The sequence below is a fragment of the Megascapheus bottae genome, chromosome 23 (assembly GCF_031878675.1).
Source record: "Megascapheus bottae isolate mThoBot1 chromosome 23, mThoBot2.hap1, whole genome shotgun sequence".
NCBI classification, from domain to species: Eukaryota; Metazoa; Chordata; class Mammalia; order Rodentia; family Geomyidae; genus Megascapheus; species Megascapheus bottae.
In genome coordinates, this window is record NC_143531.1 from 10,431,948 (window position 1) to 10,451,211 (window position 19,264).

The following is a 19,264-nucleotide window of genomic DNA, read 5'->3' on the forward strand; positions in this document are numbered from 1 at the left end:
TGCAAAATTCTTATTAAAGTTTTGAGGTGCCAAAGCGCTGCAGAAGTTGGTACCTGAGAGTTCCTGTATTTTCCAATGTAAGAATACTGCTGGGAAAAGCAAGAATTGACTAGGGAAAAAAGGAAAGATTTGGGACAAACACTGGGAAGAATGAATTGTTATGTAACATAAAGGTCCATATATATACATACATACACACAGACATACACATATGCATATATGAACATATACACATTTGTACATATATACATGCATACATGAATATTGCATTTTAAAGAAAAGTAATTTAGTACTAAGGATCTTGTACTTGCTCAGCTTGCTTGTTCAGCTTGCTACCATTGAAGCTATGCCTCCAGCCCCTTTCTTTGCAAGTTATTTTGGAGAGGAAATCTCATGGACTTTTCTATCCAGAATGATTTTGAACTTTGATTCTCCAGATTACAACCTCCTAATAGGAGGTTAGGATTACAGATATACAGACACAAGCCACTGGCTTGTGTGTGTGTGTTCCAGTGTGTGTGTTCCAGTGTGTATGTTCCAGTGTGTATGTTCCAGTGTGTGTGTTCCAGCTGTAATTCCACTTGTGGCCACAATAGGGCAGGAGTTCTCTTTTCTAGAAATAAATATGCTCAATTTTATCCTGGCCAAAATGTATTTTGGATACCTTAAGATTTACAGACTATATTCACAAGCATAATAAAAAGGCAAGCTAATTTAAAAGAAATTTGCCTCAATACTATGATCAAATAAGTTAATTATGCAATTAAACAGTACATAAATGTAAAGGGCTTCTTCTGGCATTCAGGCACGTCTTTAAAATGTAAATGGCTTTCTCTTTTAATGATGAAAGAAAAATCTCATGGACATCACTTTCAGATGAATAAAATATCAAACCTAGGATCTTTTACTATCTAGCTGCCTTTCAAATCATATAGATTTATAAATTTAAAAAAATATTTGGCAAGTTTTGATAACTAGATCTTAGAAATATTTCTAGTTAAGCTTTTTTAAGTGTGTTTATTAAATTACAGTTTCCAATACAGAAGCCTATTAAAAAAATGGTTATGCAGGGGCCGTGAGTTTGGCCTAGTGGTAGAGTGCTTGCCTAGCATGCATGAAGACCCAGGTTCGATTCCTCGGTACCACATACATAGAAAAAAGCCAGAAATGGTGCTGTGGCTCAAGTGGTAGAGCTCTAGCCTTGAGAAAGTCCAAAGACAATGCCCAGACTCTGAGTTCAAGCCTCGGGACTGGCCAAAAAAAAATGTTTATACAGCATCATCTTACAGATGATTCTTGTTTCTAGAAAAATAATTTATTCACAGTTAGGAAATCACAAAAGATAAAATCCTGAAAAGTAACTACCATGTTCTTTTTTTTAATTGTATTTCATTGTCCGGGTACCATCTTTTAATGTACCTTCTTTCCTATTCCTTCTTCCTATTCATAGGTTTGTAAAATGGGAAAATATCTTTCTAAGATATATTTGATCCCAAGATTAGGAAGGCATTTAAACAACAGACTTTCATCTCTTCAAAAGATTTAGAACTGAAACCCCAACTATAGTCAGATTGCATGTGTGAAATGTGGCTACAGCATAAGCAGCAGAGGCCTGTGCCCTGGGCCTGCCACTCCATGCACACCTTTCAGAGCAGGAAGGAAGCTGAGCTTCCTTCACACTTGTAATACTAGCTACTTCTCAGAAGGCTAAGATCTGAGGATCATGGTTCAAAGCCAGCTCGAACAGGAAAGTCCGTGAGACTTTTGTTTCCAATTAACCACAAAAAGGTGGAAGTAGAGCTGCGGCTCAAGGGGGTAGAATGCTAGCCTTGAGTACAAAAGCTCAAGAACAGACCCAGGCCCAGAGTTCAAACCCCAGGATGAGGGGGGGGAGAGGGGTGTGGGGAGCAAGGAAGGAGAAGGAAATCAAAGTGCTTCCTCATCCCCCCAAAATGGTCTTTCCAGTGGTATTTGGGGGTGTGTTTCAAGCAGCAGCTGCTACCACCACCAGAAGCCTAGAGCAAAGACCTCTGTCTCTAGGGCTGTCAATTGATTCCTTTCATACCCGCTGAAGTCAATTCAACAGAACAAAAACAAAAATACCCTAGCTTAGAAATGACAGAAGACCCTTTAAGACATTGATTGGGCCATACTCGCACACATTGAGAACAGTATGTTTTCTATATATTGAATGAAATATCTAACTTTTTAAGAATGTTGTAAAATATTTCCATATGTACATTATATCAAAGTACTTTCCCTCCAGTTCAGTTGAAAGGAAATACCCAGAGCATTCGGCCCATCAGAATAGATGTCTCCAGCTGTGGTTTTCAGATGCCCTAACACGCTTCTGCCCAGAACTAATCAAATACAGCTTGGCACTTCAGAGTGTGTGTGTGTGTGTGTTTGTGTGCCTGTGTGTGCGTGTGTATGTGTGTGTACGTGTGCCTGTGGTGTGTGTGTGTGTGTGTGTGTGTGTTTGCATCGGCACAAAGGGAAGAAAATATTTCAGATGGCACATGCTATAGGAGGGTATCAGTTGGCTTTTTGGTTTATTTCCAATATTATCAGCGGCCTTTTATCATTGAAAATGAAGAACCTCCATGCTGACCACAAAGTGCCCTTGGGGTGGCCTCCATTCATGTGGCAGAAGGCTGGTCTGTAGCAAAGCTGGAAAGAGCATGGAAGTGACACCACAGCCCATTTCACTGCCCCACAGGACCTCTGAAGTCCCAAGTATTTTCATCTTCATGTTTACGTAAGGAGACTAGCCACGAAGAAGCTAAGACTCTTGCTGCACGTTATCTAAGCGGAGAGTAGTAGACCTACAGTGGAATTCCTCTTCAGCTCCTACAAATTACACATTTCTGCTCCCATCCCTTTGGGAAAGAGCAGACTGAGCTCTGCGTTGGTGACAATGGACAAGGAAGATCTATCCAAATGCAGGGTTGGGCCCAACTTTCAGCTATTTGCAAAGATCTTTGATGAGACTCAGATATCTACATTTTGACAGCCCTCCCCTGGCAAATTTCTGGATTAATCTAAAGTATATTGACCTCAGATTCTATCACCAGGCTGAGCTGGGATACAGAAAATGCAGGCTCCCCAGGTTCTGGGGGCTCACGACGTTAATCCTAGCTACTCAGGATTCCTAGGTCTCAAGACATCAGGCATGAAAGTCTGTGAGACTCTTCTCTCCAATAGATTAAAAAAAAAAAAGCTGAAAGTGACACTATGGGTCAAGAGATGGACTGATAGCCTTCGGTAAAAGAAACTCAGGATAGCGCCCAGGCACTAAGTTCAAGCCCAGGAGTGGCACAAAAAAAAAAAAGGAAAGAGAGAAAAAGAGAAAGACAGAAGGAAGGAAGACATGAAGGAAGGAAGGAAGGAGAGAGAGAGAGAGAGAGAGAGAGAGAGAGAGAGAGAGAGAGAGAGAGAGAGAGAGAGAGAGAGAGAGAGAGAGAGACACGAGCAAGTTCAGGTAATGAATTTGGAGCTCTGGGTTGGTTCCAGCCCCACTGAGTTCTCACCGTTGATTCTGTCCTTGCATTACTTGTTAGCTTTTGCATTGTGCATTGGTATTAAACAGGGCACTCCTTGATTTCAAACAGATTGAGTTACCAGCTTCTCCTGCTTGGCATTCCTCTAACAGGAGTCAATCTTTCAACCCACCATCAGGAATTATAAAATCCAGAGTATAAATAGTCCTCGAGGGAACACATTGGCTCATAGTCACACAATGGTTTGTGGCAGGTGTGTTCTGAGATTAGGTTTTTGAAAAGATGAAAAAGGAACTAGAAGTCACATGTATTAATTATCTGCGAGGTGGCAGGCATATCTAATCCTTATAACAGCTTTGGAAGGCAGGTATTGTTATTATCTTTTAGGAGGTTCCTAACACACAGAGAATCCCAGTAACTTGTCGAGGCCACATAAGGACTTGGGAGGGGAGGCTACACTGTTTGTACACCACGCCATGTATTTGCATGTATGGAATGAAGGTGCCAGCGAGGGAGGCTGGGGATATGAGAGTATATTCCAGAAAATTTCCTTGGGGTCAGTATCATCATAGTGCCTGGGACACATGATGTACACTTAACGTTTGTTGAATGAATTAATGTGACTTCTTCCAGCCATCAAAGGGAACTTTCTAAATGCTAATGAGCTTAAAATCTTTTGATGATTTCCAATTGCCCACAGGAATGGTTCTCAAACTTATTCCAAAAGCAAAGCACTAAGAATTCATGGTGCTCTTAGCAGAACATGATAGATTTATATATTGTGTTAGAAACTATCATCCACTAGGTTTTATGCAAACAATATCTAGCACCAGAGATATAAGACAAAAATTGGAAATCAGCAAATTTAGCCCACGTATTTATACATTTTTATTTCTATTTTGTGAAAATTTGGGAACCTCACATTACCTTGGAGAAGATCAAAGTTTTGTAGATTGTTATTACTTTCTCCTCAAATGTTGAATTTCTCCAGATTAATGTTTAGAAGAAAAATATACTCTTCCCTATTATAGATAGTGCTTGCATTGCACTTATTAAAACCATGGAAAAATACTTTGTGTGCTTATATTGAAATGGATTCAGCAAAGGCTTAGATAATAATAAACAGGTTTTCTACATACATAACATCCGATTGGATATTGGAATGTCATGTAGTACTCAGGACAATTTTCAGCCAAGACTAACTTGTATATTTTATTAATATTCCAGCAAATTCCCCAAATGCCTTCTAGTTTGAACCATTGTTTTAAATTAATCAACCATGAGTCCTTAATGGTTGACCTAAACAGCTAGACTTGAAAGTCCTAAAGGACATTAGTGATATCTCAGCAACCCCCATCTAATGCCAGGAGCAAAGCATATACACAACTCACTAGCAGAATAAGTGAGTGAGTGACCGAAGGAAACAGAAATAATGGTAGAACCAAGTCTAGGCCTTTTGAGTTCCTGGTCCAACAAATACCAATTCTCTTAGAACAGGGATTTTCACATTGGTGCAGTTCAAAGTCATAGTGTGATTACAACTCTTGAGGCACTTTAATTCCCGAGGTTCTGAAGGTATCTCAAGGAGTCCTGACACATTATTAGTTTTTCCTTCCTTCCTTTGTCTCCCTCCTTTTTTCCCCCTCCCTCCCCTTCTTTCTCCTTCCTTCCTCTCTTTCCCTTTCTTCCTTTCTCAGTCTCTTTCCCTTCTCCCTCTCTTCCTCTTCCAGTCCCCTCTCCAAAATCCTAATAAAATGCTTTAGACAAACATCTAAAAAAGAAATAAAAATCACAGCACTGCACTGTACCACACCGTTGGTTTAGTATTATGTCGATCTCTAACAAATTCCCTCAAGATGAAGGAGAATTAAAACAAGCAGTCCTTTCATTCTTTCACTTCCCTGTTGAGCTGAGCTGATTAGATTTAATGAGGCCAATTTCTGCTAGTCTACTGAAGTCTGCCATGAGCTGCAGTCAGAGGGCAGCGGTGGCAGGGTCATCCAGTACAAGAAAGTCCACAATCTATCACCTGTAGGCCCGATCAGACCTGACACCACCTGTCTTTGAAAATAAAACTTTACTGGAACACAGCTGTGTTCATCCTGGTGTATTTCCCATGTTTGAGTTGAAGAGTGACAGAGGCCATATGCTTGAGGTGACCTGTCTATGGTCAGTAGCTCAACTAATCTATGACACAAACAAACTCTATTGAAGACAATGTTGATCTCCTATGCCAGCTTTACAAGGTAGTATTTATATTTCATTTTGTTGTTTGAGAGGGAACTTTTACCTTCAGTAAATATTTTATTCTTTTCCTACACAGACCTGGATTCAATACAAAGGTCATTTTAGACTTTAGGGCCTGGGCTCTGTCCCAGAGCTTTTTTGCTCAAGATTAGAACTTTGGGTTACTTGGAGATGAGTGTCACATAGACTTTCCTGCCCAGGCTGTCTTCGAACTATGATCCTCACATCTTCGCCTCCCAAGTAGCTATCATTATAACTATTAGCCACTGATGTCCAGCGAAACAAAATTGTTTAAGAGCCAATCGTGACAAAATATGTACCATAAACAACAGGGCTCCTGATGCCAACAGCATCCTTAGTAAAGTCTGGTAATATACCATAGCCTGAGTAATATCCAGTGCTGTCCCAGTAATGCACACCCAGTTTCCTGAGAGGGAGGGGATTTGTAACCTTTGCTAGTTTACTATGTATAGGTGCTTTCAACAGATTGATTTTGAGCCGGGTGCGGTGGCTCATGTCTGTAATCCTAGCTACTCAGGAGGCTGAGATCTGAGGATCAAGGTTCAAAGCCAGCCCCGGCTCTCTTTTCTCCAGTTAATCATTAGAAAACAGGAAGTGGCACTGTAGCTCAAGTGTAGGGCAGTAGCCTTGAGCTGAAGAGCTCAGAGACTATGCCCAGGCCCAGAGTTCAAGCCCCATGACCACCTCCCCCCCAAAAAAATTGATTTTGACATTGGGAAGAGTCATATAGCACTGCTTTCATAACCCAGGATTGGTCAGTTCTAGCCCAAAGCTAATTGTAGGGGTTGGACCTAATAATTATAGAATAATTATTAGCATCAATAACTAAATCTACTTTAGTCTAAGTATAGTTTTAAGTATATACTTACATTTAGTACAAGGTATAAACCACCTTATTCTGACTATATCACAATCTTACCCAACTAAGATTATAAGTTATTTTAGTTGGTTTGGCGAAGATGAATAGTTTAGACTATAAAGTTAGAGATACTCTCCTGATCTTAAGAGTAAAAATATGGCATTTAATTGCTGCAAGCAAACTTGATTTGCTGATTTCAACATATGGAGATTTTCTGCTTTTAGAAGGAAGAGACCCCCTTCAATCTTCTAATAGAATTTATAAGCCATTCAATGGAAGGGGAAATTCTAGACTTTAAAAAGAAACCACTGACGCCATTCACATGTCTTTTCAGGAACCTGTCAAGATTACTTTGTCACAAGCAAAACTGGATTCAATAAAAGCAGCTTTTCACAAACTCAAAAACCAGCAGTCCATTTTGGCTAAATGGACAGAGCTGCTGCTGTGTTCTGTATTCCCAATACCATTCTTCAAAACCACTGGGTGAATCTCAAGGAAAAAAAATCACATCAGCATAAATAAACCCAATATATGAGAATATTACAAGCCTTAAAATAGAGAAAAATTAAAGCTAGCTCAAATGTTCAAATGAAAGGGAATTATTTAAATTAGGGCACATGGATTTGATGGCACACACAACCACTAAAATAATTTTTCAAAAGAAATACAATCTCTGGAGTTATATGGGGGAAAAGGGTTGAAAATGTATATATTCAGTATGCTTTCAATTTGGATCTATAATATCTTGCTTATGTTTTAAAAATGTAATAGGAGGAAAAAAATCTATTAAAATTATCTGAGTAGTGAAATTAAACAAGATTTTTTTTAACTCTACTCGTCCAGGCTTTCCAAATTGTCTACAAAGATGTTTTCTAAGCAAAATAAACTCACTTTTAATTTAGAAGAGGTTAAATCGCTTAGCATACAAATTCTTTGAGAAAGTATGTTGCTTTAATGTTTTAGCTTTCTCAATTTTCACAAAGTTAACTCACTTTTGTATTTGGCTGAAACTTGATAGTCAGCCCTCAATTGAAGATCCTGGGCTCAGACAGTTTTTCGAACTTGGTGGTACAGAGGCAAAAGCCTAGACAATTACAGTTCAATTCTTTTAAAAAACCAGCTACTTAGGAGGCTGAGACCTGAGGATCGTGGTTCAAAACCAGCCTGGGGACCAAAGTCCATAAGACTCTTATCTCCAATTAACCATCAGAAAAATGGGAAGTGTTTCTGTGGCTCAATGTGGCAGAGCCACTAGCCTTGAGCTGAAGAACTCTGGAACAGTGCCCAGGCCCTGAGTTCAAGCCCCATGACAGAATAAAACTACAACAACAACAACAAAAAACCCCTAGTCATTTGGCCAATTAACAAGTAATCAATTTCAAGCTTTAGAGGACTGTTTTGAGTGCATGATTAAAAAGTGACATATTGGGCTGGGAGTTTGGCCTAGTGGTAGAGTGCCTGCCTATCCTGGACATACATGTATGTGGTATTCCTCAGTACCACATACACAGAAAAAGCCAAGTGGTGCTATAGCTCAAGTGGTAGAGCTGTAGCCTTGAGAAAAGCCCAACGACAGTGCTCAGGCCCTGAATTCAAGCACCAGGAATGGCAAAAATAAAACAAACAAAAAGAAGGAAAAAAAGATATATTCATTATGCTTCAACATAATAAACCCTGTCCAAGACCAATTGATACCCATTATATTGAATGGTACAAAACCTAAAGCATTCCCTCTAAAATGAGACATGTCCACTCTTACTATTATGCAGCACAGTAATTTAAATTTTAGCCAGACGAATAAGGCCAATGAACTGGATACAAAAGGAAAAGAAGTCAAACTATCCTTGTTTGTAAATGATCTAGAACTATGCCCAAAAACACTCTACCAGAAGATTCTTAAATCTGATCAACACATCTAGAAAAGTACCAGGATACAAAAATCAGCAAGCAAAAATTGGTTGCCAATAGTGAACTAAAGAACTCAAACAATCCCTTTCAGGGTAGTTTCAAAAAAAAACAAAGGCCAGGGGGCTGGGAGTTTGGCCTAGTGGTTAAAGTGCTTGCCTAGCATGCATGAAGACCCAGGTTCGATTCCTTGGTACCACATACATAGAAAAAAGCCAGAAGTGGTGCTGAGGCTCAAGTGGTAGAGCTCTAGCCTTGAGAAAGTCCAAGGACAGTGCTCAGGCCCTGAGCCCAAGCCCAGGACTGGCAAAAAAAAAAAAAAAAAAAAAAGGCCAACAATAACCAACACTAGGAATAAAGTCAATCAAAGATGGCACGCATAAAGAATTTTTTTAAACAGTATATCACTAAAAGATGGAAGACCACCCTTGTTTACGGATCAGCAGAACTGCTATTTTCAAAATAGTCTATTACTAAAAGCATTTTCCAGATTCACTTTAATCTCTATCAAAATTTCAATAACATTCTACACAGAAAGAGAAAAAAAATCTTAAAACTCTTCCGGAAACATACACACAGAGTAATGCTAGAGATACCACAATACCTGACTTCAAAATATACTATAAAAATCACACACAAAAAAACCCTAGCATAGTACTGGCATAAAACACACAGATGAATGAAATATAAGTAAACTATTAAAAAAAAATCACCTCTAAACTAAGTGGCTTCCACAGCAACAACAAAAAAGTAAACCTACAAAGATATGGATCACTGACACATGTGCTGAAAACACATATTAAAAAGAACGCTCTGCAACAAGTGGTGCTGGGAAACTGGGCATAAACATGTGAAGTGTAAAACTAGATCCCTTGGGGCTGGGAGTTTGGCCTAGTGGTAGAGTGCTTGCCTAGTATGCACAAAGACCCCGGTTCGATTCCTCGGTACCACATACATAGAAAAAAAGCTGGAAGTGGTGCTGAGGCTCAAGTGGTAGAGTGCTAAGCCTTGAGAAAGTCCAAGGACAGTGCTCAAGCCCTGGCAAAAAAAAAAAAAAGAGAAAAAACAAAAAACAAAACTAGATCCTTTCTCCCACCTTGCACAAAAATCAAAACTACCTTGAGATTCCTTCTCAGTTCAGTCAAAATAGCCATCTTTAGGAAACAGAATACAAGGGGCCAGGCCTGTTGGTGTCTTTAATCTGAACTATGCAGGAAGTGGATTTGGGCAAAAGTGAGATAGGAATGTATGGCTTGAAGGTAGCCCAGGTAAAACCTTGAGAGCTCATCTCAAAAAAGCCCCGTATGGTGCTGTTTGGGAAACCCAGAAATTGAGTCTCAGGTTTATCCTGGGTAAAAATGCCGTCTGGAAAATAAAGCAAAAGTGGGCTGGAAGTGGCTCAAGCAGTAGGTTGTTTGCAAGCACAAAGCCTAAAGTTTTTCTCAGTACCACTTAAGAAAAAAGAAAGACTCAGAATTTGGATGGAATAGTAGGAACTCCTATGGGCCTGACAGCTAAACAAACCTGAGTGAGGGAAGGAAAGGAAATTTAAAAAAAACAGAGAGGGAAAGAAAGAAAAAGGAGGGATCTGGGCACTGGTGGCTCATGCCTATAATCCTAGCTACAGGTTCAACCTCAGCCCTGCAGGAAAGTTCCTGAGACTTATTTTGAATTAACCATCAGAAAAAGGGAAGCAGTGCTGTGGCTCAAAGTGGTAGAGCACTATCCTTGAGCAGAAAAGCTCAGGAACAGTTGCCTAGGCTGAGTTCAAGCCCAGGACGGGGGTGTGGGGGTGTGGGTGGACGGAAGACCAAAAAACCAGTGTTGGTAAGGAAAGGTAGAGATAACCCTATGATCCTTACACATTGCTGAAGGTAAATAAATGACAGCCAGTGTGGAAATCAGCATAAAGGCTCATCAATAAATCATAACTTTACATTATAGTGGAGTATACAACCGAAAGAATCCACACCATCAGCTTACAGCCAACATCACTAGTTCCTATTAGCCAAGTAACGGAAAGCCCAACAGCCATCAACAGACAAGTTTCGAGCAATGCCACCATCAGGTATTGCAGTTACAAAAATTCTCAAACAGTTCATTCCCACTCACTCAGCTGCACCTGTTACCCTGTCCAGTCAGCCTGGGTAACATTCCAAGTCCTATCTCCAGAAAAAGGAAAATGACCTAGAACAGGGTAGGGGGCAGAAGACAAGTGGCAACACTTTTACCTAAAGGTATTTACTGTCAAGACATTACACTGCATAGGTAAGTCTCCTCCAGCCAGTTACCAAAGCAAGCCCTATAAGAGAAGTAAACTTTTCCTGTGGCAGGGCCTGAAGCTTGAACTCAGGCTGTTCCTCTGGGCTTTTTTGCTAAACATTAGATTTCTACCATACCTCTACTTCCCATGGAACTAGGTGTGGCAGCAACAAGAAGGTAGAATGCAAGGAGTGTAACCAGGGGTGAAACTGAAGCAGTGTTAACATATGTATAACTATGAAATCCTCCACCCTCGGTGTGCGAATCACTTTCCTCCCAAAATAAGAATGGACTTTCATATACAGAACATCTGCAGCAAGGATAGTTCACTAGGCAGTAGGAAGAACGAGCGAGGTGAATGAGAACTATTACACTCAAGAGTGGTCGGAGGCTGGCAGTGGTAGATTTCCCTGTTATCTCAGGTAGGCACGTAAATTAAGAGAAAGGTTTGAGTGCGGATACAAAAGAGTACCAATGGTAATATGCAAAGTGTCATTAAAGGAATGTCTGCACATAAAAGAATTCCAGTAAGCAGTGACTTTCACCTAGTTTCCTTTCAGAAAGTGGCCAATTAATAATTACTAGAGATCGAGTGTGCAAACATAAAACAAATCACGAGACCGCATACAAAACAAGCCTTCTGACATTTTATTACACAAGCCTTTTTATTCATCAAAAAGGTTCTTTGCTAGCAATTTATAGACCTCCTGCATCCTCAGCACACACAGCAGCTTCCTATTTTTATTTAGCCTTCTGGCTCTGTGCTTGTGCCTTTAGCACTTTCACGACGATTTTCTGCTCCTCAATAAGGAAAGCGCGCTTGATCCTAGAAAGGAAAATACATACTGAGTAATTTCTAAAAGCAAACTTGGTTTAATACTGAACAAGTACCATAAAAGGACTGAACAGAGGCCGGGAGCATAGCCTAGCACGCACGAAGACCTGGTTCAATTCCTTGGAATCACATACACAGAAAAACCAGGAGTGGTTCTGTAGCTCAAGTGGTAGAGTGCTAACCCTGAGCAAAGTATCCAAGGACAGTGACCTTGCTGAGTTCAAGCCCCAGGACTGGCCCCCCAAACCAAACAAGGAACCAGAAAGTACATGAAATTCAGGCTATAGAGCTAAACCTCTCAGCCCAACCCTCACTTGGTACTGGTGTAAAGTACACTTCTGTGATTGCACCAAGCAGTGTCAATGCAGCCCACAGGAGCCTATGCTAGCACTTTGAAGAGCTATGTTCCATATAACCTGTGCTGCATTAGGACTCAGCAGCACACAGTGGTGCTTAACTTACATAACGTCTTCATTATATTGTGGGAAACGTTCATATAAACCCAGCACTGGGCCAGGAGTTTGGCCTAGTGGTTAAAGTGCTTGCCTAGCATGCACAAAGACCCGGGTTCGATTCCTTGGTACCACATATATACAAAAAAAAATCCGGAAGTGGTGCTGAGGCTCAAGTGGTAGAGCTCTAGCCTTGAGAAAGTCCAAGGACGGTGCTCAGGCCCTGAGCTCAAGCCCAGGACTGGCAAAAAAATAAAAAATAAAAATAAACCCAGCACTATGCTGCTAACTAATATGCATATTCGAATCCTAAAACAGAATCAGGTTTTATAAACTTTAGGGGCCCAAGATTTTAAAAAGCCAAAATCCTCTGGCTTACAAAAGAAAATCATAAAGCATGAACCCCCTCTACCTAGTTGTTTTCCTGTTTCGCAAATGAAGTCTTTGCTATGTGAACCTGAGCAGTACATTCTGGTGTCTTGGCCAAACACTAGAAAAAACTCCCAGTTTAACCTTGCTATTGCTACCCTGCTGATGTTGGAGAGGGAGGCACTTGGCACAGTTACCTTCATGGCTCTACTATCACTTCTACCTAATAATATCCGAAGGACTGAGTCCTGCTGAACGCTTCCCTTTGTAACCCCTATCTCACTTTGGGCCTCATCATCCTTCAGAGACACATTACACGTAAACACCCATCTTCGTTCAATGAGTCACTTCACTTATGCTGCCGCAGTTTGTTTCTGGTACAACAATGGCAAATGTTCTGTCCTGAGAAATCCCCACATTTAAAAGAATCAAGCTAATTTCCTTTCCCTTAACGCCTTTCAACTTTCGTTGCAGATCATCTCCTACCACACTTGGCATCAACCACACTGTAATAACATACTGACATTTCTTTTTGCCAATCTTGGGGCTTGAACTCTGGGCCTGGGCACTGTTTGTGAGTTTCTTTTGCTCAAGACTAGGGCATCACTTCTGGCCTTCTCTGCTTATGTGGTACTGAGGAATTGAACCCAGAGCTTCATGAATGCTAGGCAAGCACTCTACCACTAAACCACATTCCCAGCTCATGCTGGTATTTCGCTGTACATTTTTTCTTCTGTTCAGCCATTTCATATAGAAGAAGGGCACTTCACAACCCTCCCCCTTCAGATCATGGCAACTTTACTATATCCCATAAGCATAGCCACAAAGATCTACTTTTAGGAGAAAATGTGGTAGTCAAATGGGAAAATTCGCTGTACATTTTAAAGATTTTTTACCCTCCATTGGCCTATGAGTAACCACTAGATCGTCTTACTCACCTCCCTCTACAAATGTTTTACCACAGTAAAGCGTGCAATTTACTTAAATTGCATTATTTTCTATCAGTCTTCTAATAATGATTAATATACAATCTGTGTTTAAGAAAACCTGATTTCACTTACCTGTCCCGGACACATTTGGCACACATGGAACCACCGTAGGCCCTGCTGACATGTTTCTTTGTTTTTGATAATCGCATGAGGACTTTAGGTCTCACAGCACGAACCTGCGTAAAGAAAACAAAGATTGCAGAAAATTTCCCAGGTTTTAGATGGTAAAATGTTAAACTAGGTCCCTAAGGAAACGGCATATTGACTCATCTGAAGAGCATGTCCCCGAAGTTCTTGTATCAGTTTTTAAAAGTCTTGTGTTCTTGGCAGATAGGGGAATCTCTATCCAGAGGTTTAACCCCTGACCCGTTTTTGTTGTCCACAACAGGGAAAACACTTACCCCCCGGAGTCGGCCTGGGCACACACCACAGGCAGATTTTGGTGCTTTCCCGACTTTTTTGGTGTAAAGGTAAACAATTCTATTGCCAGGGGTTCGGGACCTAGAAAGAGAAAGAATAGCAAATGGCTCAGTGTCCTAAAGAACAAGCAACAGGATGTTTTAAAACGCTGGAAATACTTACAGCCTGGTTTTGTTAGAGGCTGTGTTGTAGGAAAGCCTACGGCGGTACGTCAATCGCTGGACCATTTTGATGTCCTAAATGAAAAATAAGATCACATAACGTATACAAATACATACATAGATGTAGGTGTACAATAAATGCTATTAAACAGTTTGCCATATCTAAAAACTACTATAATTAGAGGTGGCAATCGAACACGACACTTGGCTATTAGGTTATAAAGCTCGCAGTATATAGTGGTGGTCAGAAAGTACAAGCAAGCTAGAAAAAGCACTGCTTTAGGGCTGGGATGTAGCACTGTGGCAAAGTGCTTGCCTAGCAAATCCAACATCTTGGGTTCAATCCCCAGTACCAAGAAAAAAAAAAAAAAAAGCAAAAACACGGCTTAAAGCGCAGGGACAAGGCAGGACTAGCAACAAAAATAAAAAAATAATTCTCCAGTTGAATGGTCCCTTATGCACTGGCAGAACATCAGGCCAGGAGTTCACAAAATTAATGAGAAAATCAGAATTATAATCTAATTCTATTTTTATCTAGTTTACATAGCTGCCACTAACTACATCCTGCTCTGGCCCCTGACTTCTAGGTTTTGCCCCCAAAGCAGTCTTTGTGTAAAGACAATCTCGTAATGTGACTAATTCTGGTATTCAATGACATCTCCTCTGATCAACTGGAAATATTCAGTGTTGCTAGGGAACTTGATGAAGTGCAACCATGCAGGTTCCTAATCAGAGGTTCAATCCCCAGCCCCAACGTCCTGGGTTTTAATGGAAGCTTCTCAAGTACACAAGACAGCCAAGCTCCGCCAGGCTGACCTTTCTTCTAAACCTAGTCGCCACTCCACCATAGGGTTATAAAAAGCCGGTGGTTCAACTGCCTGTAAACATCAACTCAGGAGGGCTGAGATCTGAGGGTGCGGTTGGAAGCAAAAATAAATAAAAGTGCCTGCACTTGTCCTTAATTCTTCACTAATACCACTGAAAAACCGAACCCACCAGGAAAGCCAGCGCAAACGACCCTAAGAGTCACCATGGCGTTGGAACCAAGCTAAAGCACGGGGCGTGTCTCTCCTTCCCGGCACTGGGCTTGGCAACGGGAGGCAGCAGAGAAGGGAGCCGCCAGAGACCCCGGTGCCCCGCGCTCCCTAAGCCCAGTGACAAGCACAGGCGTGGAACGCAGGCCTCGCGCGGGACGCCCTATACAGACCCCGGAGACCCCCCGCCCCAGTCTCGGCCGCCGGGCCCCTCGCAGAGGCCAGACGCCACCGTGCCACTAGGCCGCCAAGCCCCGGATGAAGTTGCGGCGGCTCGCCGCTCCCGCGGGGGCTCCGCCAGTGATGGAGGGCTTCCCGACGCTAACAGTAGAGTTCTGTCACCAAGGGAATCCCGTCTCCTCCCCTCACCCTCCTGCTAGCTCAAGGAAGCATTTCCGAGAACTCGCTGTTGGCGCGACTGCTCGGATGGCGACCGATTGGAAAAGGGAATACAGACGAGGAGAAGACATTAGCTGCCATACCTCTAGACACGGTCCCCGGAAGAGAGAAAGGAAGGAGTAACCGAGTTCAAAGGACAAATGCAAATGCGCAGGACAGGATGTTGCGTAAGAATCAAGGCGGTGCTGTGCCGAGTGCCGCCATGTTGTACGGAATCCGATCCACCACCCTTCCATAGGCGGGGCTCCTATTGTACGGAAGCTTCCGGGGGCGGGTCTATCTCCAAGAAACACCTATCAGTGCTGCAGAGAAAATTACTGCGAAAGCTCGGAAGGCGCCAACTCAAATGACATGGGAGGCAAGAGGTGGGACAGAGCCAACTTTTCTTTTTGTCTGAGATCGGGATTCGAAGTCAGTACCTAATGCTTTTTTGCTCATTGGCGGGTGACCTGTCACTCGAGCAGGCCTCCAACCCCAAAGACAAAGTTTATTTTCTAGGGCTCTGCAATGCATTTAGCCTAAAGAGGGCCAGCCAGTTCTGGGGTGAGACCTAGATTTCATTCCGAAATGACACTTAAGTTTCCTGTAAGAACTTTTTCTTGTCATCGCCCCCTCCCGCCTTTTTGGGGGGGTACCAGTCCTATGGCTTGAACTTAGGGCCTGGTCGCTTTCCCTGAGCTTTGTTGCGCAGGGCTAGCATTCTGCCATTTGAGCCACAGCTCCACTTCCAACTTTTTTAGTGCTTAGTTAGAAATTAAAAAAAAAAAGTTTCACAGATTTTCCTACCCAGGCTGTCTTGGAACCATGATTCTTATATCCCGATCTTTCTTGCTTGCTTGCCTTTTCTTTTCCCCCTCCTATTTGTCGGTTGTGGGGCTTCAACTCAGGGCCAGACTGCTTTCCCCGAGCCTCTCTGTGCTCAAGGTTAGCACTCTGCCACTTAAGCCAAGGCACCACTTCCAGTTTTTGAATGGTTAATTGGAGGTAAGGGTCTTGTGGGGACCTTTTTTTTTTTTTTTTTTTTTTTTTTAAATCTGTCCTGGCTTGCTTGGAACCATGATGCTCAGATCTCAGCCTCCTGAGTGTTTAGGATTACAGATGCAAGCCACAGATGCCCTACCAACCTTCCATTTCTTTTCTTCCTTCCTCTTTTTTTTTGGGGGGGGGGGTCATGGGGCTTGAATTCTAGGCCTGGGCTCTGTTCCAGGGCACTTCAACTCAAGGCTACCACCCTATGCCTTGAGCTATAGCTTCATTTCCCCTTTTGTAGCTTTTAATTGGACATAAGACTCTCAAGGTCTTTGAACCGTGATGCTCAGATCTCAGACTCCTGAGTAGCTAAGATTACAGTCATGAGCCACTGCCAGGCCTAATCTTCTATTTCTTTACCTTTCCTCTTCTTGTCGTTTATTCAAAGCATAAGCTTTGTAAACAAATTACAGTTTTTAACTCAAAGTCTTCTAGTTACTTTCTGTGTTTCTTTGGGTTTCAAGTAAAACTTTTCATGTTATGAAAAGATGAAGCTGTGTGTGCAGTCCTCAGGACTTGGTAAAGAGATAGGGAGATTTCACTGTAGAGCTCTGACACTGTGGTTCATGGCTAGGCCTTATGACATGGAGTACACCAGGAATTCATTCTACTAACCCTGAGCTTCTTGGTGACTAATTCCTTTCCCCTGGCTGCATCAAATATTTTTGTATTAAAAGCAATAGTAACTAGCTACTCAGTAGGCTGAGATCTGAGCAAAAGGCTAGGGTGGAGTTACTGCTCAAGTGGTAGGGGACTAGCCTTCAGTGAAAAAGCTAAGGGACAGCACCCAGGCCTGAGTTCAAGCCCCAATATTAAAATTAGTAATAATAACATAAGCAGTAATCAGCTCAATGTAAGTATTTAAAATATCTTATGGTTTTGGTGATCTTTGCTTTAGCATGTTATTTTACAATTTATATTGGGAAACCTAAAGTACCAGGAAAGGCCCAGGCTTGTCTTGGCCTTTGAGAGCCTGGTGAAAACGAAGACATATTCTCTCCTCTGAGCTTTCCTTTCTGAGATAGTGTCTCCCTACATAGCCCAGACTAGCCTGAAACTTCTAACCCACTTGCCTGGGCTTTACAACTGCTTAGATTATAGGTGTACATCACCATACTGGTTTGATTTATTTTTGTTTGCTTTGGTGCCAGGCCTGGAGCTCTGTCCTTGGGCTTTTTGCTCAAGGCTAGTGCTCTACCACTTGAGCCACAGTGCCACTTCCGGCTTTTTCCATGTATATGGTACCAATGAATCAAACCCAGGGCTTCCTACATGATAGGCAAGTACTCTACCACTAGGCCACACTCCTGACCCTAGACATTATATTTTCTACAAAGAGTTAAAAACTATCAGATCATTTTAACTTTCTAAATTTTAGAAATAGCAATTTTGAGGACAAATTAGATTTTTCTAATAGAAATGTTTCTGAGTCTAAAGCCCTAAAGGGGAATAAGAAAACCAATTAATTTGAATTTAAATAATCATGTCTTAAGTAGCAAATGAGCCAAATCCTATTGTTGGAGAACAACTGTTTGAAATTCCCAAAGGCTGGCTTCCAAATGGCATTAGTGTAGTGGTTTCATGTCTTGCTAATGGAGCATTTCTATTGGTCTCTGTAACTTCTGTTTGTTTTCAAGAGTTATTAAGAGTAGAGGAGACGGAGAGTTGAAAGATCAAAGATAGAAAATTGTGAGAAATTCCCAATGATCTTCCAAGAAACGAAATAGCTAATAACTTCATTTCCAAGAAAAATATTTCAAGAAAATCTGAGAAAAAGCTATTTACTTACTGTCAAACCTGCGTTTCATATATAGTGTATAAGATTCTGTGTTTGTAGCTGCCACTTCAAAGGTACTGCATTTTTTTTCCAGTAAGGCGTGTATGTCAGGAGGATGAGATCTGAGAATCCTGGTTTGCTAAACCCCCAAAATAACCAGCAAAAGTGAGGCTGAAGCTGTGGTTTAAGTGGTACAGTGCCAGCCTATGAAGCACAACGCCTTAAGTTCAACCCTCAGTACTGTAAAAAGGATGATTAAAAAAAATTATTTATGCTGGGCACCAGTGTCCACACTTGTAAACCTAGCTATTCAGGAGGCTGAGATCTGAGACTTTCAGTTCAAATCCAGTCCAGGCAAGAAAGTCCACGAGTGTCTTATCTCCAATTAATCCTCCCTCCCCCCCACCCCATCAAAAAAGCCAGAAGTAGAGCTGTGGCTCACCAGGTAGAGACAAGGTAGAACACTAGCTTTGAGCTGAAAAAGTGCAGGGATAATACCCAGATCCTAAGTTCAAGCCCCAAACCGGAAAAATCATACTTAGGATGCTGGTGATTTTTATGGATGTATAGCTGTAGTAGTGCTGGTACTGAGGCTTGAACTCAGGGTCCTGGGCTCGCACTTGCTTTTTTAGTCAAGACTTACACTCTATCACTTCCACTTCTGGCTTTTTTGCTGATTAATTGGAAATAAGAGTCTCATGGATTTGTCACCTGGACTGGCTTCACACTATGTTTCTCAGTTATCAGCCTTCAAAGTAGCTAGGATTATAGGCAAGAGCCACCCTCACCCAGAACCATTGATGTTTTAGATACAAACATGTCAACTATTTACAGCCATGTCTGAATTTCTGCCAAAGTCTCTAAACATTAAAGCAGCCATCAAAATATATTAATGAGATAGATGTTATTAGTAAGTTATGAAAGAGATGCACTAAAGCTCAGCAGTGTTTATGTCTGGGTATTTATTTTGGATACGTTGACATTGTAGAGTACAGAGACAGAGTC

General features: G+C 41.6%; 1 protein-coding gene and 1 non-coding gene across 2 annotated transcripts; both read right to left on the reverse strand.

The window, feature by feature from the left end:
• Window positions 1–11,419: 11,419 nt before the first annotated feature.
• Rpl34 (ribosomal protein L34) lies at window positions 11,420–15,579 on the reverse strand. Its single transcript, XM_090356704.1, has 5 exons — window positions 15,537–15,579; window positions 14,022–14,095; window positions 13,841–13,940; window positions 13,512–13,615; window positions 11,420–11,620 (listed from the first exon to the last, which is right to left on the reverse strand). The coding sequence occupies exons 2-5, from the start codon at window positions 14,084–14,086 to the stop codon at window positions 11,536–11,538; spliced, it is 354 nt and encodes a 117-aa protein (XP_090212830.1). The 5' UTR covers window positions 14,087–14,095; window positions 15,537–15,579; the 3' UTR covers window positions 11,420–11,535.
• On the reverse strand, window positions 13,178–13,317 carry LOC150047303 (small nucleolar RNA SNORA29). The gene has a single exon (XR_016539460.1). It is a non-coding gene; the product is annotated as a small nucleolar RNA SNORA29 (small nucleolar RNA).
• Window positions 15,580–19,264: the final 3,685 nt, after the last annotated feature.

What these genes read in the sequence shown, in the direction of transcription:
- Rpl34 (XM_090356704.1), bottom strand. Translation starts at nt 14,086, where the DNA reads ATGGTCCAGCGATTGACGTACCGCCGTAGGCTTTCCTACAACACAGCC. An exon ending in GCCCAGGCCGACTCCGGGGG is followed by an intron (nt 13,616 to 13,840) that starts GTAAGTGTTTTC and finishes TTCTTTACGCAG; the next exon opens with GTTCGTGCTGTGAGACCTAA. An exon ending in GCCAAATGTGTCCGGGACAG is followed by an intron (nt 11,621 to 13,511) that starts GTAAGTGAAATC and finishes TTTCCTTTCTAG; the next exon opens with GATCAAGCGCGCTTTCCTTA.